The sequence below is a fragment of the Miniopterus natalensis genome, chromosome 11 (genome assembly GCF_054644295.1).
Source record: "Miniopterus natalensis isolate mMinNat1 chromosome 11, mMinNat1.hap1, whole genome shotgun sequence".
NCBI lineage: Eukaryota > Metazoa > Chordata > Mammalia > Chiroptera > Miniopteridae > Miniopterus > Miniopterus natalensis.
This window is the reverse complement of record NC_142091.1, coordinates 38,542,811-38,566,913: the sequence shown is the minus strand read 5'-3', so window position 1 is coordinate 38,566,913 and position 24,103 is coordinate 38,542,811. Positions and strand designations below refer to the sequence as shown.

The 24,103-nt window shown below is 38.5% G+C and overlaps 1 protein-coding gene across 1 annotated transcript in view; it reads left to right on the top strand.

Annotated features, from left to right (window-relative positions):
- The first annotated feature begins 2,862 nt into the window (after positions 1–2,862).
- POLD3 (DNA polymerase delta 3, accessory subunit) overlaps positions 2,863–24,103 on the top strand; it is a 55,683-nt gene continuing 34,442 nt past the window's right edge. The window contains exons 1-6 of the mRNA XM_016208454.2: positions 2,863–3,000; positions 4,287–4,342; positions 13,721–13,823; positions 18,262–18,301; positions 19,515–19,647; positions 23,842–24,103. Of these exons, the coding sequence (XP_016063940.2) occupies positions 2,941–3,000; positions 4,287–4,342; positions 13,721–13,823; positions 18,262–18,301; positions 19,515–19,647; positions 23,842–24,103 (654 nt within the window). The 5' untranslated portion in view covers positions 2,863–2,940. The remainder of the gene's footprint in view (positions 3,001–4,286; positions 4,343–13,720; positions 13,824–18,261; positions 18,302–19,514; positions 19,648–23,841) is intronic.

Below are 24,103 nucleotides of genomic sequence, written 5' to 3'. Positions count from 1 at the left end.
GAACCTATATGGAATCATTTCCTATTGACTCTTATCACTAACATAAAATTGATTAAATATGAGTCCTTTTTGGTGAAGGAATAATAGAATTTAACAGGATTGTTTGAGTATCAAATGAATCATTCTAAGAAGGCACCCACAACATGGTAGGTGCTCAGTTATTCTCACCCCAGCAATGCACAAGACTTTCACACCTGTGGTTTATGGGAGTGAAAGTACAGAGTGGTCCTCTTTTCTGGTTTCAGGCATTATCTAGATAAAACACTAATCATCTGGACACAGTCCTAGGATTGTTTACTATCATTTGGTTCCCTTCTTAAACCTTACCAAAGATCTATCCTTCCTAACTTTCTTTCCCCTTGTCTTCCCACTCCTCCCCTCACCCTCCAGCAACTGCCCTGACAACTTCCAAGATTAATTCCTGTTTTGCCTCAAGAGTCTGATCCCACATCCTGTAGATATTCAGTATACACCATTTGTTACTTGGCTTCCATTGAAAGCAATTCTCATTTTACTGATGGTCTCAAAGTTCTACAGTAAAATGTTCTAGAATTCACTGTACTTATTATTGGTTTCCCTACATGCAGTTATAAACTAATTATGAGACAGAAAAACACAATGTTTAAGATCATGGATGCTGGAGTCAGACTGCTTGGGTTGTAATTCTGGCTCTGCCAGTTATTTTGTGATCTTGGCCAAATTACTTAACCTCTCTATGCTAATGTTTACTTACCTTGAAAAAGGGGATAACAGCCTTATTTTCTAGGGTTCTTATGGAGATTAGATGGGTTAATATCTGTAAAGCACTTGGAACAGAGCTGACATATTGTTAGTGGTAGATAAGTGTTAGTTATGCAATAGTTATAATTTATAGAGCACTTAGCTATCTGCCAGGTACAGAACATATTACTTTCAATCCCCTCAATCATGCAAAGTGGATATTATTTGTAGTGATGTGTAAGAGCTGGCCTGTACCTGTTTATGAGAGTTGGATTTCAGCGTTTCGGAAAGTTTGCAAGTGAGTTGTTAAACAGAGCCATTATTAAAAATTATATAAATTTACAGTTAGATAAATTATATTAAAAACTAAGATAACAAATATTCAAATCTCATCACTTCCTAATTATTTTACTAAATTGTACTTTTAAAAGTTATTTTTTTCAATTACAGTTGAGATTCAATATTATATTAGTTTCAGGTATACATTTAGACATTTATATAATTTATGAAGTGATCCCCCAATAAGTCTAGTACCCACCTGCACCATACATAGTTATCACAATATTATTGACTATATTCCCTGTGCTGTACTTTGCATCCCCATGTTTATTGTACTCATATGGTGGAAATATGATGTGATGTTGTGCATCTTTACCTAACTGCATTCTGTGACATCAATATCAGTAGCTTGAAATCTGCTGTGGTGGGAGTATTTACACCATGGAAGTTGGTGTCCACTACAAATCAGGGCTTTTAAAATTTGGCTAATTGAATATTAAACTTTTGTCAATACACCACTATATATTATTGTTCCTTCTTTAAAGGGACATTTTTTCTCGTCCCAGTCTAGTCCCACTACTCAACCCAGACTTGGACATGCCTTTGATAATTTATCTTAATTTGACGATGCCATTATTGTCTTGCCTGGGCTCCATTTTTGCCCCTTTTTCCTTCTTCCCAGAATCTCTTTTTTTTGTGTGTCCAGGGTTAAAATTAGCCCATTCTTTCTAACAGGTTTTGCTGACTCTAAAAAGAAAACCAAATCACTAGGTTCTCTCAATTTTTACTACTATTATCCTATTTTAAGCCACTACCGTCCCTCACTTAAATATCTTCACAAGAATGTAAGCTACATGTGAACAAGCTCCCTGTATTACTGATCACAACTATATGCCTAGCACCCCACTACCCAGAACAGTGCCTGGCTCTTAAGCTTTTGCTAATGAATACATGTTGCAACAAATTTTGAAGTGGGCACCATTATTATTTCCATCTTATAGATGGGGAAATAGGCTTGTGATGGTTAAATAACTTACTTAAGGTCATAACAACAGATTCAAAACCAGGATTCAATTCCAGGGCCTAATTCTAGAGCCTGCTCGATTATCCACTATGCAGCCTTATTGAACTACACTGGCTTATGCTGCAGTCAATCATCAAGGGATTTTGGGCCGATGTTAAGAGGTATTTTAGTTGAAATTCTCCAACCTGAAAGCTTCTCTTTAGAATAAAGTCCCTGTGCCCGTTCACACCGCCTTCCAGGCTTCTCCTAAGTCTCCTCTCTCCTCACTGGCCTCTTCACCCAGCAGTTCAGTCCTAATGAATTCTTTTCTCTTCCCAGCAAATGCTCCTGCCTCTATGGAACCACCGCCCCCTCCCACCCCTTCTTGAAAACCGTCCCTAATTTCTCAATTCTGAGGGATTATAACAAGCAGTACTTTATCCCAGCTGGCATCACTCTACTAAAATTACTTATTTCTTTATTGCCCGCTGCTGTGTCCCCAGTGCCTAAGAAGTGCCTGGAATAGACTAAGTACTTGATAAATGTTTGTTTAATAAAGATATGAAAGGTCAAGGGTTATTTTATCAATTTATAGGTGGGGAGACTGCGGCTTCTAGAGGTCAGGTATTTTGCCCGGGGTCAGTCCCTAAGGGGCCGAGGTAAGATTTGAAACCAGGGCTCCGCGCACAGCGCCGCCAGACCGCGCCCGCTCTCCCAGTTCCTCTCTTCCGCCCGCTCCCATAGCCCCGCCCACTTCGGCCTGCGCCGTCTCTGAGACTAGTTTGACCCTCGCACGGCCGCCGTAGCGCGTCGCCGCCGTTGCCGTGGGAAACGACCCGGGACCTGGGTGGAGGAGGAAAGACGTTTCCCGCCGGCGGGAGCTGGGGTTGTGACGGCGTGGGGAGCCTAGAGGCTGCGGGGCCCAGCGCCGCAGCACCATGGCGGACCAGCTTTATCTGGAAAATATAGACGAGTTCGTCATGGACCAGAACAAGATTGTGAGGAGCTAGGACTGGGGAACGCCGGGCGTCCTGGGCCCGGCGAGGGCGGCGGGGTCCTTGACCCCTCTGCGTGTGGTCTCGTAGGGACTGGACGAGGGAGACAGGTCCCCACGCCTCGTACCCCAAGGGAGAGGTCTTCTGGTGCGCCCGCCAAGTCCCTGTCCCTCGGGTGGGCGTGTGGGCACTGTGCACCGACTAGGGGCCGCGGAGGGAGGATATTGGTTGTTAATATTTCTAAGGCATCTCTACACCGGTCTGATAAGGTGGTGGGCGTTTAAAGCTCCAAATTTACTGTTGAGGAAATTGTAACCGGGTTCAAGTGACAAGTTGTTTAACCTTCCAACACTCGGTTTCCTCTTACCGGAAATTTGGTATTGGTACAGGCTTGAGTTGCCTCACTAGGATGGAATATAGATCAAGTGAGACAATGGACGTGAATGCACTTTGCAAATCGTGATGATTGCCTGCTGTGACCTTTGGATACACATTATTTCATTTACTCCTTGCAGTGACACACCTTGAGGTCGGCAGATAAGGCAGTTGAAGCAGACGGAGGGGCCAGATAACATTTGTGGTTAGAAAGGGATAGGCAGTTTTCCAGTCTAGGTCTGTCTCTCTTGCTAATGTTTTCTTTCTTATACATTACTGTCTTTGCCTAACCTCTGTAACACTTCTAATTATTGGAAACTCAGCGTTTAGGACTGGAAGACTTTGAGAGAGTGCCAGGAGAGTTCAAGGAAGGATGGAAGGAACATCTAGTCTTGAGGCCAGGAGTTCCCAATCTAACCTAAGATACAGCATTCATCCGCCTCATTCATTCCCTGACCCTGCAGCACCTGTGCCCTTTAATGTTTGTTTATAAGGCTGCAACTTTCCTTAGAAGTTTTTCTGAGTTATACACTTAAAAGTAATGTAGCTTCTAGGTGAGTTTTAGTATAGTTTTCCGTGGTGGTCCTCAAAAAGGACAGAATGTGAAAAAAGGGCCTTTCATAAAACAAGGAGTGGGAGGAAAATGAGAGCTTTTTCTTTAATGTATACCCAGCCGTCCTTTTTATAGATCCTTTGCATTAATTGGTCTGTGAAACAAACTTCTTAATATTTGTAAGATAAATATATCAGTCCTGCCTGCCCAGACGGATGGTTCTTGGCAAAAGTGGAGTGGCATCTATTATAATTTATAAGGCATAATCATCTAAGACTGGGAATCTTTAGGAGCCCTTAGAACTGATCTGCACTCTGGAGTTATCTAATAAAACGTTAAAAAAAATTCCTTCTTTTTGCAGGTGACATACAAATGGCTGAGCTATACACTAGGAGTTCATGTTAACCAGGCCAAACAGTAAGTCCAATTTACTACTAATTTTAATCACATTGGAGTTTTTTGTTTGTTGTTTTGCTTTTGTTTATAGCCTTATAGATAGATTCTAGGTCAGAACTTTTTTTTTCTGGGAAATGGGAAAGAATACAATTTTTACTAGTTTTGTCTATTATTTAGGAGATAGGTTAGACTTGTATACAAATGTGTAGTACACTTACTGTAATACATTTACTGGATTTATTTGTAGTCTTGTCTTCTGGTTAACATCACTTTGTTATTTCAGATTTATTAAATGGGCTAGCCAATTCTGTTTACATCTCAGATTTATATGTCTGTTATCTTACATCTTCATTAAACTTCACACATGTTCCTTAGGCCCATCTCTGGGTGTTGTTGAAATACCTCCAGAATGAGATCAACAGGTGTTTGACACAAGCTGTATAACAGTATAAGACAGGGGAGAACTTTTTAAGCAAAACTAAAACAGAAATGTTTAGGGTGGTGCAGAGCATTGCACTTCTTGAATTTTGCCATATCACCTTTCCTTGCTGAAAAGGAAAAAAGCAAGCTTAAATTTCTTGACCTGCAAATGTGCCGATGTTGTCTGTGTCCCAAGTGGAAGAATGGGTGAACAGGCTGAGGACACATATATTGAGTTAAATACTCATTTAGTTTATTTTATTCCTAAAGGTGGTCTGATTTTTTCCTGTTCCTTGAGTCACAGGAACTTTCTTTAAGTGGTAGGAATGTTCCATCAGCCTTGGAAATTCCCTCTTCTTTAGAGTGGGTTGATTTGGCTTTGTTGCTGTTTGACAGTTCTAGGAGTCTGATTTTGACTGTATGTTTATGCCTTCCTGACTTAAACTCTTGGCCCAGGGCTGATTTTGACTAAGATTGCTGTTGTGTCCTGGCTCAGTTAATTAGGCATTGTCCCGTATACCGAAAGGTTCCTGGTTTGATTCCTGGCTAGGGCACATGCCTGGGTTGTGGGCTCAAATCCCCGATAGGCAGGAGGTGTGCATGAGGCAGCGGATCGATGTTTCGCTCTCACATCGATGTTTCTCTCTCTCCCTCTCCCTTCTTCTTGCTCTAAAAATCAATTTAAAAAATCCTTAAGAAAAAAAGGTTGCTGTTTTAAGACCAGTCCTGTCCCAAACCAAGAGGTTCAGGTAATTTTGGGAATGGACACCTGTAAGAGTTATTATTTGTTGTCATTATAGGTGTTAAAATGTGAAATAAGGTAACTATTATTATATAAGCTTGTTGGGGTTTAAAGGTGCATATTGGAGATTAAATAAAATTGCCTGCAATTTTATTGTAGCTCTCCTATTACCTATAAGTTTTATAGAATTAACAGACTATCTTACTCCTGCCTCTCTACCATCTTCATCCCACACCACTCTCTACCTCTTATACTCCAGACATATTTGCCTTTCTGTTCCTCAAATATGCCAAGCCCATTCTCACCCTAGGACATTTGCACCACTCCCTCTGCCTGGAATGCTGTTCTCCCAGCTGTTGTCATCCCTCAGGTTTCCACTCAAATTTCACACATTACAAGACTTCGAACAGCCTTCCCCTAATGCTCTATTTCAGGTATTGTCAACCCTCCCTAACTGTGTCATATGTATTTCTTTCATATTTAAAAACAACACAAACTTTATTGAGATAGAATTCACATTCCATACAGCTCACCCACTGAAAATGTATAATTTAAAGGTTTTTAGTATATCCAAAGAATTGTGCAGCCATAGCTACAATTAATTTTAGAACATTTTCATCAGCCCCAAAAGGAACCCTGTATCCTCCCACAATCCTGCCTCATCTTCCCCTAGCGCTAGGCAACTACTAATATATTCTCTGTCTGTAGATTTGCTAATTCTGAACATTTCATATAAATGGAATCATGTAATATGTAAACTTCTGTACCTGGTTTCTCTCACTTAGCATAATGTTTTCAAGGTTTGACCATGTTGTAGCATGTATTAGGATAATAAGTGCTCACTTAACATCATCTTGAAACGGCATCTAATGAAACCAATTTCACCATAGGCTAACTGATACAGTAAACGAGTTAAGTTCCTACAGTATCTCATCAATATTGCAGTGGTACCTCGGTTTTCGAATGTCTCCATTGATGAACATTTTGGTTTAGGAATGCCATAAACCCGGAAGGAAATGCTTCGGTTTTCGAACATGCCTCGGAAGTCGATCATGCCACGCGGCTTCCGCTGAGGGCAAGATCCTGAGGCCTAGCTGTCGGCTGTTGAGACCTCAGTTTTCGAACATTTCAGAACTCAGTCTTCCAGAACGGATTATATTAGAAAACCGAGGTACCACTGTATAATGAAATGACCTTATTTGAGGAACTGGTTTACTGCATTCCTTTTTATAGCTGAATTATTCCATTATATGGTGTTATTCATTTCTTAGGGCTGCCATAACAAAGTACTGCAAACTTGGTGGTTTAAAATCACAGAAGTATATTATTTCACAGCTCTGGAGGCTAGAAGTCCAAAATTAAGGTGTCAACAGGGCCACACTCCCTCTGAAACCTGTAGAGCCTGTAGAGAAGAATCCTCCTTTGCCTCTTCTAGCTTTTGGTGGTTTGCTGGCAATCTTTGGCATTCCTTGGTTGCATGATCCCAGTCTCTGCCTTTGTTGTCACCTGGCATTTGTTGTCCCTCTGTGTCTCTTTCTTCACATGGCCATTTTATAAGGATACCAGTTATACTGGATTAGGAGCCCACCCTCCTCCAGTATGACCTCATCTTAACTGGTTATATGTGCAAAGATCCCATTTCCAAGTAAGGTCACATCCTGAAGTACTGGTGGTTAGGACGTCAACATATATTTTGGCGGGGACACAATTCAACCAAGAACATATGGATAAACCATATTTTGTTTATCCTTTCATCAGCTGATGAACATTTAGGTTGCTTCCACATTTGGGTGTTATAAACAATGCGACTATCAACATTTAGTATAAGTTTTTGTGCAGACACGTATTCTCAATTTTCCTGAGTATATACTAGGATTGGAATTCTATATTTAACATTTTGAAGTATGGACGAACTGTTTTCAAAGTAGCCGTGCTATTTTACAATCCCACCAGCAATGTTTGAGGGTTCCAACTTCTCCATACTCTTTTCAACTCTTGATTATCTGTCTTTTTTTATTTTAGCCATCCTAATGGGTGTGAAGTGGTTTCAATTTGCAATTCCCTAATGACTAATGGTGTTAATTATCTGTTCATGTTCTGTTTGGCCATCTGTACATCTTCTTTGGAGAAATACTTATTCCAATCCTTTGCCCATTTTTTCATTGGGTTATTTGTCTTTTTTATTGCTGAGTTGTAAGAGTTCTTTATATATTCTGGACACTAGACCCTGATCACATACATAATTTGCAAAAATTTTCTCCCGTTCTGTGGGTTGTCTTTGTACTTTGTTGATAGTGTCTTTTAAAACACAAAGGTTTTTATTGTTGAAGTCCAATATATTTTTTTCTTTTTGCTGTTTGTGTTTTTTTATATAATGTCTAAGAAGGCTTTACCTTACTCAAGGTCAAGAAGATTTACTTCTATGTTTTCTTCTAAGAGTTTTATAGTTTTAGTTCTTACACCAGTAATTATTGCTATATTTAAGATTTCTGCATATCGAGTGCTTGTTAACTTGTTAAAAATGCCTCAGTCCTCACAATAAGAATACACTATAGTTTTCAAATTAGGTAGTTCACAGTGGGAATAACTTATCTCTGCTCTATAACGTCTGGTGCTTCAGCTGAGAAGCCTCAGTGGCGGAGCCCTATCATCTGTAGGCTTCTTTGTGCATGTCTGGCAGTTGATGCTGGCCATTAATTGGAACTTTGGCTGGGGCTGTTGACCAGACATTGCATTGGTGTGTCTGTATGGCCTGGGCTTCCATCAGAGTGTGCTGTCTCTGGGTAGCTGGACTTCTTACACAGCAGCTCAGGACATCAAAAGCTAGCTCTCCAGCCCAAGGCAGAAGCTGATTGCATCAAAAGTCAAGCAGTATCATGTTTGCATTATTCTTTTGGTTAAAGTGAATCACTAGCCTTCCCAGAGTCAAGGGAGAGGGCGGAGCTGACCTCTCTAGGTGGACGTAGAAGAGCATGTGGGATGAGTGACATTGTTGCAGCTACTTTTGGAAAAAACAGTATGCCATGTTGTATCTTTAGTGCTTGGCACATAATAGGTGCCAGTAAATATTTGTTGAATACTAAGCACTATGGTAGATATTTTCACAAATGTTTATCTCAACATCTTTTTAGCAATACAGTGTGATGGGTGTTATCAGCCTCTCTTAACTGGTGATAAAATTGAGACTTCAGTGTCCTGTCACCTTTTCTTATTTTACCTATAGTGTAAACATTTATTTATTTAGTTTAACATTTGAAATATTCTGATTTTTTAAAAAACTTTTTATTGAATTTATTGGGGTTACACTGGTTAATAAAATTATATAGGTTTCAAGTGTACAATTCTATAATATATCATAATATCTATAATATATCATCCGTATATTGTATTGTGTATTCACCACCCAAAGTCAAGTCTCCTTCCGTCACTATTTATCCCTCCTTTGCCCTCTACTCCTTCCCCCTACCCTGCTGGTAATCATCACACTGTTGTCTGTGTGTGTGAGTTTTTTGTGCTTTTTTTTTTTTTTTAAATCTCTTCACCTTTTTCACCCAACTCCCCAACTCCCCTCCCCTCTGACAGCTGTTAGTCTGTTCTTTGTATCTCTGAGTCTGTTTCTGTTTGTTAGTTTATTTTGTTCATTAGATTCCATATGTAAGTGAAATCATATGGTATTTGTCTTTCACTGACTGGCTTATTTCGAAGTATCACTGTTGGCATTGAGGGAAGTGACTGGGCATGATTGGATTGATTTACTTGGATTCATTAAAGAAGTATATTTTTCAGTTCTTACTATATATATGGCATTATTTTAGGCTCTGTCATAAAACAACAAACCTGACAGACAAGGTCCTTCCCATCATTGATTTATATAAGATAATTTCAGTTTGTAAAAATACTGTGAAGGTATTAAATTGAGTTAGGGAAGGCAGTATCCCCATACACTGTATTTGCCTGGGGAAAATTATAGGTGCAATTGATCACGAGGGAAAATTAATGAATTAAAATTAAGATATAGTTAATCATGTCTGTAAGAAGCGTGTCTTATAAGAATTCATATATGTTGTCATTCATATTTAAGAATATTTTGCATATTTTGTTGGTAAAATATTTGGTGTAATCAAATTAGATAAACATGTCTTAGAGACTAAAGGTATGCAGAAATTACTTTTTTTCCAAAAAGAGTTTGTGCAGTTTTGACCTCCCTGTTAATATAAAAGAACTGGAGTTGATTTGGGAAGACAAGTACATAGAGGATGTCTGTAATGATACATGGGTTGTAGATAAAAGATTTAGCCAGCAAGCTGGAGAGGACCTTGGGCATGGTACCTGCCTATCATTTCTTCTGTTAGCATGGTCCTAACTAGCATAAGTAAACCAAAATGTTCATGAATTTGTGTTACCTCATCTTCCCTAATGCAATTGCTGCATGGAAGGAAACACTAATGAGAACACTTAGAGCAATCAACAAAAATGGTAAATAGGGCACATTTTTGTCCTTAAGGAGCTTATAGTTTTACTAGGGTGGCAGATATATAAAGTAAGTAATTAGAATACAGTATAGTAAGCACTCTAATAACAGATATGGGCTAGGCTCTGTTAGAGTTTAGAAGGCAGGAGTGTCCTGCTGGTCTGTGGTTTTAGGGAATGCTTCACATAAGAGGTGATAACTGAGCTGCTGTCTGGATGAGGAATTAGATAGATGAAGTCTGAGCAGAGCATTCCCAGCAGAAGGAGGGGCATACAAAGGAGCAAGGGAACTGCAGAATGTTTAATGATGTTACTAGACAGGGGACCTGTCCCTGAACATGTCTGCTTAGGGTCAGTTGGTAGCATGTGGGTTCTTGACTTTGTGCAGGAAAGATTTCACAACACGCGGCCAGGTGATTGTAGGTATGTTTATTAAAGCTGGGGACAGTGAAATAAGGAAAGGCTTAGCATAGAAGAAGCAACAGGAGAGCCCAGGCTGGGCTGACTTAGCTTACTCTGGGAAGTCAGAGAAAAGGGGGCCTTGGAGACAGGCTCAGGAGATTAGCCCTGGATGAACTGCAGCTGCCCATTGCTCCCCTGGTTGCAGGTCTCTTGAGGACCCTCAGAGTTTAGGAAATGAGTGCCTGTAGGGGAAGAAGAAGAGAAAGGGGAAGGAACGGGTGTGCTCCCCAGAGGGAGAGCAGGAGCTGGGTCCTTTGTCTTGAAGCTTTTATCTCTCTTGCAGGCAGGAATCTTGGGGGAGGTCTTATGGGGGGGTTTCAGCAGAATATTCACTAATTTTCCAGGTGTGCTTTTCAGGGCCATGGTTTCCACTGATTAGTCAGTATCAGGGCAGGAGGTCTTCAGTCATTGCAGCTGGTCCTAGCGTCGCCTACCTGATTTTGCTGCTTTTCTGGGCTTGGAGCTGAAATACAACTGAGGCCTAGATGTTATCCCTAGGGAGGTGACCTTCTGTATCTGGCTGTAAATTGCTTGGCCAGTTTGTTCAGCTATCTGTCTCAGTTTCCCTATTCCACTTGCTAAGGAATTTTCCTAGCTTCTTCTTATCCTGCCTCAATAAGGCTGAAAATAATGTGAGTGTGAGGGAATGGTGAGAGATACAGGGGACCAGAATAAGAAGGGTCTTACATGTCATTACTAGGGAGTTGGAGTTGATCCATAGGGGATGGAGAGCTACTGAAAAATTTTGAATAATAATATTTCACACAAGGATATCCAGCTACCTTTTCAACAGCACTTAATGACTAATAGGCATCTCAGAGTTAACATGCCCCAAAAGCTAACTCCTGATTTCTGTCCCCCACACCTACTTCTGCTTTTCTCCATCTTAGTGAATGACAACTTTATTCTTTGAGTTGGTTAGTTCAGTCATCCATAACTCCTTTTTCTCTATACCAATCAGGAAATACTGTTGTTCCTCCCTTTAAATTCTCCCAGAATTCATCCACTAATTTACTACCTCCATTGCAACCACCCTACTCTGAGCCACCATCATCTCTAGCCTGGATTACTGCAGTAGCGCCTCCTAACTAGTCTCCCTGCATCATCCCTTACACCTCAGCAGTGTATTTTACACACAGCAGTCAGGGACCCTTGTAAAAGGTGAGATCATGGTATTTCTGCTCTAAACCTTCTGATTACTTCCTTGCTTCAAGTTCTACATAGGGCCACAGAGCCCTGCATGTCTGGCCCTTAGCTGTCTCTGCCACCACTATTCTTATTCTGCTTCAGTGCACTTGCCTCCTTTCTGTTCTTTGGATCTTGCCTACATTTTTGCCTCAGAACCTTTGCATTTGCTATTCTCTCTGTCTGGAACAGTATTCCCCAAGATCTCCACAGTGGTGGCTTCCTCGCTTCCTCACTTCCTGCAGGGCTCTGCTCATGAGGCCTTTCCTAATCACCTTATAGCAAAAGTTCTTCTCAGGCACTCTTTACTCTTACTTTTTTCCCTATAGATTTGCTACCATTTAACATCTATTTACTTGTTTGTCTCTTTTCTGCAACGTTAGCAGAAAGGTTAGAACTTTGGTTTGTTCGTTGCTCTCTCCCTAAGGCATAGAACATGAAGGAGCCACTCAATAAAGTTTTGTCGACCTAACGACTTGATTTGCATTTTCCTGTTGCAGCTTTTTGGATAATGAAGGGGTGAGAGTGCAGAATTGACACTTGGAATTGAAATAGTCCAGTCAAGAAATTTGGAGGGCATGGAGTCAAGAATTACTTGGGAGAGAGAACTGACCAGATTTGGCAACTCACTGGATAGGGAGAAGTGAAGGGTAATGACTCCCAGATTTCTGGCTTGGGTGGTTTGGGCAGATGTTGTTGTCAGGAATTAGTGAAGCCATGGGGATGAATGAAATAGACCAACCATCCTGGTTGGCTCAGGACTGTTGATTTTAGCACCAGAAGCCCATGTCTCAGGAAACCTTTCAAATCTAGGCAAACCCAGATGGTTTGTCACTCTAATATGTAGAGTGAAAAGATAGCTGAAGACAGAACTCTGTAATGGAAAAGGGGGAGGTAATCAAGTCTGTGCAGGAAATGGAGCAGGGGTAGTGAGAGGGGTGGGTAGCAGGGGACTCAGTGCGGAGTCATGGAAGCTGAGAGAGCAGATGCTTCAGCAGTGTTCAGCAGTGTAGGTTGAGTTTCCCTTGGAATTTTTGAGTTTTGAGTTTCTAGCTTTCCTTTGCAAAAGTATGACGTTATAGAGACTCTGTATATACTTCTTGAAATAAAAAATACAAATGATATATCTCTTTTGTTGTTTTTATTAATCTGTAAAAAGTTATTTAGGGGAGCCAACCTCTGATACTTGCTGGATCATAAGGATAAAATGAATTTAGGGATGTTACTAAAAGCAGCATCGAGTGTTTGGTGTCTCGGGTTAATGGATACTCTGAACACTGGGCAGTGGAAGTAAGCTGCTACATTCTGTAGTTCTGAAACAGCATTGAGTCTGAGTGATTATCAAAGCTGGACATTTGTGATCATCTACTTAGTGGTTCTTAATGTTTTGGAACCCTTTTGAGAAACTATTGAAAATCCTGAACTCCCCGCAAAAAAAGCACATTTTACCTCCAATTTTGGGGGTGGAGGGTTATAGATGCTACATGAATCCCATGGTAAAAGAATCACTAATATATCTAGTAACCCTCCCGATTTATACTGCAGGATATTAAGAGGCCTAGAAAAATTAATGAACTTATGCAGGATCACATAGTGACTGAATTCATTCTTGGTTGAGTGTTCTCTTTGTTATATGCTACTGTTTTATTGCAGGTTCACTCCCTCTGGACCTATTACTAGATTTCTTTTATTTCAGTTATGAACTGGGTCACTGTGCCAGCTCAGTAAGTTCACCCCAGCTTAACTCTCTGTCCATAGACTGAGCAAAAATTCTGTAGAAAATTTGATGAAGATTTAATATACTTAACTTTTAAGTCACAAATTAAGAGTTGATGCCTGGCCAGGCGTAGCTCAGCAGGTTGAACATTGACCTAGGATCCAGGAGATCCAGGAGATGATGGTTCGATTCCCAGTCAGGGCACATGCCCAGGTTGCGGGCTCGATCTCCAGTCGGGGGCGTGCAGGAGGCAGCCGATCAATGACGACTCTCTCATCATTGATTTTTCTATCTCTCTCTCCCTCTCTCTCTTCAAAATCAATAAAGATATATTAAAAAAAAAAAAAAAAAGAGTTGAGGTAAAAACTCTTACTAATGATTTTGTGCCTTTTGTTTGGAACAGGATGCTGTATGATTATGTTGAAAGGAAGCGAAAGGAAAATTCAGGAGCCCAACTGCATGTCACCTATTTAGTGTCTGGAAGTCTTGTTCAGAATGGACATTTGGTAAGTTCTCAGAATCTTGTAATGAGCTTAAATATGTTTGAGCTATAAACTGTTAAATAACAAGATGAGGTGGGAAAGGAGGGGAACACAAAATTTAGTATTATGGAAATTTTAAAAAGCTACCTGAAGATGACTATTTTGAATTTAGACTAACCCTAAAACTCTGAGAAGTTTTGGTAGTATCTTGGCTGTGATGCGGAGACTGTATTATTATGCAGTTTTCCTAGGCACAAGACATTAGGAGACTGCCTCTGTTATTCCTCTTTCTTCCTCTTCCCTAAGGTGTATAAGGGAATAGGATGGTTAGTTTCCATCCTGTTCAACTGTCAAGTCACATACTCAGGTGTTCAGAAAGCATAATTTTATTCTTTTTAACTGAAGTTGATTTTAATTTGAGCATTAATTTTATTTAGTAGACTTATGTCTAAGTGACTGAAAGATGGGAGTGTTGGCAGGGGGTTGAGAATGCAGAGGCATGGGTTGGGAACATCTTTATTCTCATGCATTTTTTTCGAGTCTGGTATGTGGTCACCCTTCAACTCAGGTCACTGCTGCATTTTCATCATCCTGACCACGAAGCATTCTCAGGTCTGCTGACTTTCTCTTGGCTACTTCCATGTCCCTCTTAAGGGCAAAGCTCTGCTGAGATAACTTGTTCTTCTGCTCCAGACTGATCCTTGGGAACTTTGATAATTCTTCCTCTCTGGTTTTCTCCCAAAAGTAAGGCACATTTTCTCTGTTCTCTCTTCCCCTAACCTCCAATCTGAAGGTTCTTTTGTTCCTTCCACCACCACCAGCCTTACAGAACTTAGCCCAAGGATCAGGGCTCCTCAGAGATCCACTAATAATATACGTGTTCCTCTTCCCTTTGATTTTTCTTCAGACTCATAAGTTCAGAAAACTGATTTATCAAAATACTGACTGGAGTCCCAAGCATGTGAGATTTAAAAGTAGAATGGCAATTTAGTAATTTACAAGGGGAAACGAAATTGCTAGGGGGATCAGATCCTTATATTCTCTGAAGAGCAATTTCTTTCCTTGTTGGTAAGCTATTTGGCAAGCCAGGTGATAATCAAGATATTTGCAAGTGTAGGATCAGATGTCATTGTATATCTGAAACACAAAATTAGGCAGACCTGATGCATTTACTCTGGCAACAGAATCCTCTCTTTGCATGGCTCTTGAATAGATATTGCCAAAGTTTGTGTCTGAATGTCTCCTTTCCCTTCCTTTCCAGGGTTAATTAACTCTCTTCTGTCTCTCTTTAGTCAATGCCTTCAGTCTAGTCATAGTCAGTTCTTTACCTGGGAATCACTGTGTTTCTTTAAGACAGTAGGTTTTATTTCTTTTTTGGTCACTGATTTTTTTTGAGAATCTGAAAGAAAAATTCACATGTTGACATTTATAAAGTTTTGAGTATTCACATATCTTCTGGAGCAGGGTCCAAGGTTAAGAATTTATGTTTTAAGATAAAGTTGTAGATTTAAGTTATAAGTCACATGACAAAGTTTCTTAATTTGGGATCTTTGCAAGGTCTTTGAGATTCAAGGGATTCCTGGATAAACCCCTGAAAATGCATTCAGATTGTGTTCCTTGGTGTGTTTTTTGGAAACCATTTTTCAAAATTATGTGTAATCCATATCAGTTAAAAACTTCTAAGCTGATGCTTATAAAGTCTGTTTATTTTTAAATTTAAGAGGGCATTTAAATTCTGCCAACCTTTTTTTAAATAGCAGAATGCTTTCAAACAAAATCTTAATTAGAATCCTAATATAAAAAATATACTGAGAGTAGGATTGTTGTGGTTGAAGTGACTGAGGATTTTGGAGCCTTGTTCTCACCCTCCTCACAACCCCACAGGGCAGCTCTGTGGAACCCTCTAGAATGACTGACCAAGTGTGGCTGTTACCCATGTTTTTTCCCTTAAAGAGAGCCCTTCTATGGAAAGGCAGAATATTAAGCATAATTTCAAATTTTGTTCTTTTTAATTTCTTCTTTATGCTTTAAGTGTTTCTAGAAAGAAAAAAGATACACTATAGGCTTCATATGGATTTTTAAAAATACTGTACTATTTTTCCAATGATCATGATTATTGTAAAAGATGTTTAGTGATAGAAAGTACAAGCCTCCTTCTAATCTCATCCCAGAGCGTCTCATCCCAAAGAATTATTTGCAAATTTCAAGGGGACATTTGGTTGATTCTTTTTGTGTTAGAGGTTTTCACCCTGATCCATCCTTTCTGAAGTTCCCTATTAGCCTTTTTTCATGTAATGATTTTAGCTGAGATTGATTTTTATTATTGCCTAGATCATTAATTCATGAGGAGTTACAAAATGGTGATGCTTTACTTCTCTCATTCTTTCTGCATATTATTGGCTGGAATTTTTCTGTAAAGAAGAACTTGCTCTCATTAGCCATATTTTTCCTTTTTCTTTAACTGTTATAAAGCTCAGGGGCTTCCCCTCAGCCAGGCTCTGGGTTTGTGGATAGGTCCTCCTGGGTCCTCCTCTTAACAGGAACCCACTGAATTGGAGTCCTCCTCTGGTGTGCATTGTTTAGCACCTGTAGGCTGGCATTTCCACTGAGTTGTTTTTATGTATTTTCAGTATCCCCTGAGGCAGCATATAACCACACTGAACTCTCTCGGTTGTTCAGATTTTCTCCTAAGGGTACCGATTATTATTTTTAGGGCTCTTATTACAAAGTTGCATAGGTTTGAGTGGTTAGTTCCTAATGCCCTTTTTCTCTTAAGCTCTGTAATTTTTATTGTACAGCTTTGCAGAATATGAAATTTTAAAGAATGCCTGTGTGTTTTTTTAAGAGAAAACACATGAGAACATACTAATATTCCCAGTTCAGATTTACAATTACTTTTTTTTTACAAAAGTTATTTGATTTTATATTGTTATTTTCTCTTACGATGTGAATTTTGGTGGTTCGTACATTAACATAATTATCTGCTTTAGCCGAATATATGAAATTTAGAAAAGCAAAACCAATATTTTTATTAACAATATGATTACTGAAAACAGTTTGACTTCTTTGCAGTTGTTTTTGTCTGTAGGATATATCCTACTAGGGATGCACAATCAGCCTGTGTTTTAGAATCACTTGAAATAATTCCTCTCTATAATTAAACCACCAACTAGTTAAGTTGGTTTTTTTCCCCTCTTTGAATTTATAGGTTCCTTCCTTTCCTTTATAGGTAACTCTTTTTATTGGTTTTGTGTTCTCTTTCCATTGTTTTTGTTGCTGTATATATTTTTAATATAAACAAATATATATTCATGTTACCCCCCTTTCTTAGATAAAAATTTTCATACATTACATTCTATTTTGCGCTTTGCTTTTTTTACTTAACAGTAGATCCTGAGCATCAATCTAATAGTAGTTGTAGAAATATTCTGCATTCTTTTTTACAGCCACATGATCCTACATTAATAGATATTCCGTAGTTTATTCAGCAGTTCTTTACTGATAGTTTAGTTATTTATAATCTTTGGCTGTTATAAATAGTGCTGCAATGAATAGCTCAGTGTCTATGTATTCTGTATATTTTTACCAGTGTGTTTTAAGGTTGCATTCCTAGAAGTAGGATGTTTATGTACTTTGTTGGATATTGCCAAATACCTCTCCATTTTTTATTCCCAAAAGCAATGTATGTGAATGCCTGTTTCCACACAGTCATATGTTTCAGGGTTATTTGCATTTCTTTTTCTGTAAACTGTCTATCTGTTCATATGTCTTGCTCATTTTTTTAAAGAATTGCTAGTCTTTCTTGTCTCCATTTTAGAAGCTATATGTTAACCCTTTGTGATATAACTTGCAGACATTTTCTTCTACTTTATCATTTGTCCTTGTACTTTGGTTACAGTTTTTATTTATTTTTTATTTTTTGTCATCTAAAAGTTAGCTGTCAGTTTTTATGGATTATTGTAATTATTTTTGGATTTTGAATTATAGTTAGGAAACTTCTTCATTCTCAGATCATATCGGTTTCTTGAAGAATTCACCCATATTTTCTTCTAGTGCTTACATGGTTTTATTCTTTACATTTTGATCTCAGATTCTTTAAGAATTTATTGTTCTATGTTGTGAGAGACATATCCATTTTTTTATCGGGTTCCATATGATTTTACAGTAATTCTTATTATATTACCTATTAAAAAAATCCTCTTTTCCTCACACTGATTTGAGATGCTGTGGGATTTTTTTAAATTGTATTGATATCTATACTCTTTCACTTTCCTTAACATCATTGAGAAGTTTTAATTGTGCAAGTTAAAAATGAGTGTGATTCTTAAACTGTAACATATATTTTCAGGGGTACTTAATGTTCCTAATTTTACAACCAAGTGCAATTGACTTACTGGCTACAAAACTTTAAAATTGCAAGTTGTACTACTTTAAACATTAATGAAGTGTTATTTCCTTACAGTGCCACAAGGTTGCAGTAGTGAGAGAAGATAAATTGGAAGGTAAGTGTTTTAGCAATTTAGCAAGTTTTTCCTCTTACAGTATCAATGTAGGTACAATAAAAAAAATCTAATATCTGCATACAATATAGTTAGCTGTTTAACTGAAGAGCTCTATATTCCTTTTGTTAGTAGTTTCTGAAACATTAAAATATGATACTGCATCTGCCTACTTTCCCATTTTTAGGGTCAGTAGCTACTAACGTTTATAAAGCACTTTGATCACAGGATAGACTTGCAAAAAACTATCACGAATACCATATGGAACACCTCATCAACTGTGAAAAGACAGTAGTCTCTTAAGTATCGTGCTATGTTCCATAGCAGATTTTTAAGAAAGGAAATTAAAGAATGCTTTTCTAAAGTCAGAAATACTTAATAAAATGTCTACGTTAAATTTGTCCACCTGTTTCAAGACTATTTATGCTAATGTTCTATTTTTAAAAAAACTCATTTCAAAGGACTTGTATGATAGCAGGCTCCACATGATCTTGGACCTGTGTCTCAAGACAAAACCTGCACAGTTATACTTTGTAAAGACAGACTCTGGAGGAGTTGTTTTATTACAAATTAACTTTGATGTATTCAGGGTGGTAGAGTTGTCTACTTTTTCTTTCTGAATTCCACACTGGTAGGCAAAGCAAGGTTTACTCATTCAGTCGATACATAGTGAGTATTTACTGTGTGTCAAGCTCTGGGCTAGGCACTAGAGACTCGGAACAAGTCAGGCACAGTCCTTTTCTTAAGGGAACATAAAGTTTGTTCCTATGATGTTCTTTTGTGTTTTTCCTCTTCAGATTCACCTGGTTAGTAATATTTTGTTACAGAGTTGCTTTCTCTAAAGTTGAATTACGTGAGTCTTCTCAGATAAAAACTACCTACTCCTCAATTATATGCTAGAGTGTAAGAATCTTCCTTGACTGAAAAAAAATCAGTCATCATCAATCATTCATTAGTATTTACTGAGTGTCCACTGGATGAGTGATACCCTCACAGGTGCTGTACTTAGAACTGACTCACTACCACCTACCTTGTCATAACGTCCCTGTTGGGAGACAGAAGAGGTGATGTTATACTGTATATGTGGCTTTTTTTTTAGAGTCTTTTGGACCACCACAGATTGCAAATGGTTTTACTGCAGAAGGGTTTCTTGTTAAAGTCCCCACATGCTATGAAGTTTGTGTATTAACAGACTGCTTTTCCTGTTGACTTGTAGCAGTGAAGTCCAAGCTAGCTGTGACTGCCAGCGTCCATGTGTACAGCATCCAGAAAGCCATGCTAAAGGACAGTGGGCCTCTGTTCAATACCGACTATGACATCCTTAAAAGCAACTTGCAGAACTGCAGCAAGTGAGCTCCTTAATGTTCCTTGTGGGCTTCTTTACGAATTGATTTTGTAAGATGTTTACACAGTGGCTGCCTCTTAAGAGTGAATGCCAAGTCTAGTAAAACCCCATTTATCTTGCAGTAAGACACATGCCTGGTTTTATTAGTACATCATAAGGTGAAAAATAGCAGCCACAACCCATATTGAAAACCCCAGTGGACTCCCCATAAATCTATTTCTCATGTATTTATCCTGTCACTGTCACCAGAAATGTTTGTTGTGCCCCCTCATTACTCCCTCAGCCGAGTCTGCTTTTCTAAATTCTGCCCATCCTTTAAGAACCAGTTCAAACGTTGTCCTTCAAACTGTTTCTAATTTGATATCCCTCTACCTTCTATCCAAAAGCAGTTGATCTTCCACAACCAGTATCAGATCTTGTTCATTTTTGGTATCCTTTGCAGCACAGGGATGTGATGGACTGTAACACATGTGGCTTTTGAGAATTGATGGTCCTGAGCTTGGGTTGTGGCTTTGCTGTTTAATACCCCATGACTTTGGACAAATTACTTAAACTCTTTGAGATTTGGTTTCTTCACCTTTAAAATTAGATATAGTAATGCTTACTTTGTGGGGTTGTATTGAGGGTTCAGGTCGGCTCCCCAGATACATGTTGAATGCCTACTACTTTGACAGATACTAAGCAAGATAACTTGAATTCATTCAACAAAGATCTGATGTCTGTCCTTACGACATGCCACACTCTATAGAATGAATATGGCTCAGTGCCTGCTTAATATACTGATCATCTGGGATGAAGGTAGAGATTTTGGAATCAGAAAATAGGTAATTAAATGGGTAGACATAGTTATACAGAGGGAATGTATAGAATGAAAGGACAGAAAGTAAAACTCTAGGCCATAATTACTAGCTGTGTTACCTTGGGCAAATTAACCTCTCTGTGCTTCAGTTTCCTCAATAGTAAAATGAAGCTAACCATGTAACATCCTCACAGGGCTGTAGTGCATTAAGTGAATTAATGTATGTAAAATGCTTAGAACTGTGCTTGGCACACAGTAAGCACTATTTAAGTGAGAGCCATTTTTAAAGGGTGGTCAGAAAAAGAGGGCCCTGAGAGGGAGCAGCCAGAGATAAGAAAATTAGAGTATGTGGAGTTCTGAAAGCTAAGGAAAGAGTTTCAGGCAGGAGGGTTAATATCAAACCTTGCTGAAAAGCTAAGTAAAATAGGAACTGAAAAGTGGCCATTGGATTTAGTGATGGCCTTGGTAAGAGCATTTTCAGTGGAGTGACCAGAGTCTGGTCAGCTGAGTTAATATATAACTCTTTCCAGGAAATATGACTACAAAATGGAAAAAAAAAGAGGGACCTAGCTAAGGAGTAATTGAGACTAAGGGAAGATATATACATTTTTAAAGTTGAGAGTGCCTTGAACTTGTATTGTTAGGAAAGAGCCAAAAAAGAGAAAATGGGTGAAGATACTGGGGAGATGAGATAACTGATAGAGGACAACTAGATATAGAATTGCCAAACATAATTTCTGTAAGTTCTATGAAAATAGGGATTGTGTCTATTTTGTTAAGCACTCTACCCATAATGGTGCCTGGCAGAAGGTAAGCGTTCAATAAATAATTGTGGAATGAACTAATGTTGGACATTAGGTCTTTTTCTTTAGTTTAAAACCTTGAGTGTAGTAGGCATACAGATATTTGTTAAATAAATATAATTATATAACCAAAGGAATAATTTATAAGTCTGGTGTCTTTTAGGGAAAGATTATAGGAAACAATACCTGATATTTATGTAAATTATATTATTAGATTTCAAAAATAGTCTGTTAAAATCTAGTCATGGTATGTTGAGCTTTAAAAATTGTTTCTTCTGTTGTATCTAGCAAGTAAGCAAACGAGTAAAAGTGACTCAAAGGTTTAAAAAATTTGCACAGGGACCTCTAAAATAAATACGGCAAGTAGAAATGTGGTAATAGGAAGCACTTTAATGAAACTTTACTTAAATACTTAAAGTAGCCTTGCTAAAAATGTGAAGAATTTATCTCCAATAAAGAAGTTTGTATTTGGTCCTGAGAATTATGGGCCAACTGAGATCTGACTCATTGTTTCATGTGTTTTTAAGAAGTGCTGTGACAGGAAGAAAGTTGAAATTTTAGGATTGAGCAGATTCTTCTCTCTTCGGACAAGTTCCCAGCCTAGCTTGGTCTCTTCCTCATTGCCAATTCCTGGTCCTGACCCTAAGGTGTGGAATGTAGACCAAATGGAGAAAGAGTTGTCTTGAGGCCAACTTTAGATGTTGACAATGAAATAAAACATTGCTCTTTTCCTTGTACATGGAAGCACTGCAAGGCCAGAGAGGTAGAGTGGTGGGTGAAAGGAAATGAGTTCCGTCTGTTCTTAATTCTGATGCACAGAATATTTGTGTTAATGTAGGGTTTTCTAATGTGGACCACAATAAGTCAGTGGAAGATTTTTGGAACTGTAAATTCTAGCTTTGGGGCTGTTCAATCTGAAGTTATTTTTTTAAAAAAAAAAAAATCTTTATTGATTTCAGAGAAAGTAAAGGAAAGGGAGAGAGAGAGAGAAACATCAATGATGAAGGAGTCATTGACTGGCTGCCTCCTGCACACCCCCAACTGGGGATGGAGCCTGCAGCGTGTGCCCTGACCGGGAATTGAACCCCGATCACCTGGATCCTAGGTCAACACTCAACTGCTGAGCCACGCCCGGCCGGGCTGAAGTTCCTTTTGACATTAAATGATTTATCAGGGATTTTTTTCTTAGGCCAGTTATTTTAGCAGCTAATCTTTAATTTGTGCCTGGTTGATCACTAAGATAATTACTTTCACCATATAGTTTCCTAACCTCCATGTTCTCCCACTTCAGGTGATACATTGGACACGGGAGAGAAGGCAGAAGCCTCACTTTCAATGGCTTAAATAATCAGTCTTTCAATTTGTATTTCCTGACACTTACATGCCAGGTTTCATACAGAGTACCTGAAATACAAATGATGAATAGTACATTTCCCTATCTTCACAGAGCTCTTACATATACCCTCAATAAGCAAAAGACGGGGAAAGAAAATATTCTTTATTGGGAAAAGTTGGGGAGCCTAGCTTTAATTATAGCCATTTGAGAAGGCTAGATAAGTTACCTGTTCACAATGTGCAACGTTACATTATGGATCTGTGTGAAACAGGAACATCTATAATGAATGTTCCCTTTAATATCCATGCAAACAGTTCCAAATTTCTTCATTTGGCTTTGGACACGCTTTTCTGGTGCTGTTAGTTGGTATTATTAGAAATTATTAACAACAACTGTTAAGGACCACAGGTTTTAGGAGCCAATGGCTGTGTTCCCAGACTCTTCCATGTTTTATTTTTATTTAAAAAATATTTTTATTTATTGATTTTTTTTTTTTTTTTTAAGAGAGAGAGACATTGATTTGTTGTTCCACCTATTGATGCCTTCATTGGTTGCAATTGCTTCTTGTATGTGCCCTGACTGGAGAGCAAACCCGCAACCTTGGTATATCGGGATGACACTCCAACCAACTGAGCTACCTACCCGGGCACGGAGCTTCTTCCATGTTTTAAATCATGATCCACTCTGGTCAGGAGAGTTGCCTGGAAATTTGTTAATATTTATAGCTCTTAATTTTGATTCAGTCAATATTTATTGCATATCTGTCCCTGTAAGATGAAAGTCTTTTAAAAACAAGAGGATAATCATTTGGTTTCCCAAGTATGGTGAAATTATTAATCTATTATTATTGTTTGGTGTATTCTTACTATTTAGAATTAGCATGCTTTTTTCAAAACACTAATATTCAGTATGGTATGGTAGATTCCCTATCCTAGGTGTTTTTTAAAAAATTTTAAATAAGAATTAATTTGAGCCAAATTGATGACATGCTGGGGAGCAAGATCTCAGATGCTCCCCATATCCTAGTTTTGATTCCAATCCTAGTCCTGTTACTAACTAGACATATAACCTAAGACAAGTCACCAATTTCTAATACTTGTTTATCTGAATGAGAGTTTTGCACTAAATAATTTCTAAAATTTGTTTTAGTTCTGAAATTTTCTCCTTTTATAGTATTAGGCTTAGAAAGTATTATATTAAAGAAGCAAGAGTTTGAAAGTAACCTTTGATATTGATATTAATGTAACATTTCTGTCTCAGGTTTAGTGCCATACAGTGTGCAGCTGCAGTCCCTAGAGCTCCTGCTGAAACCTCATCTGAAAAATTTGAGCAGTCAAATCTTCAGGTATCAAGTGAGATACAAGCCAATAATGAGTTGACCACCAATGGTCATGGCCCACCTACCTCCAAACAGATTTCCCATCAACCTAAAGGAATTATGGGAATGTTTGCCTCTAAAGCTGCTTCTAAAACCCAAGATACCAACAAAGAAACCAAAACAGAAGCTAAAGAGGTAACAAAT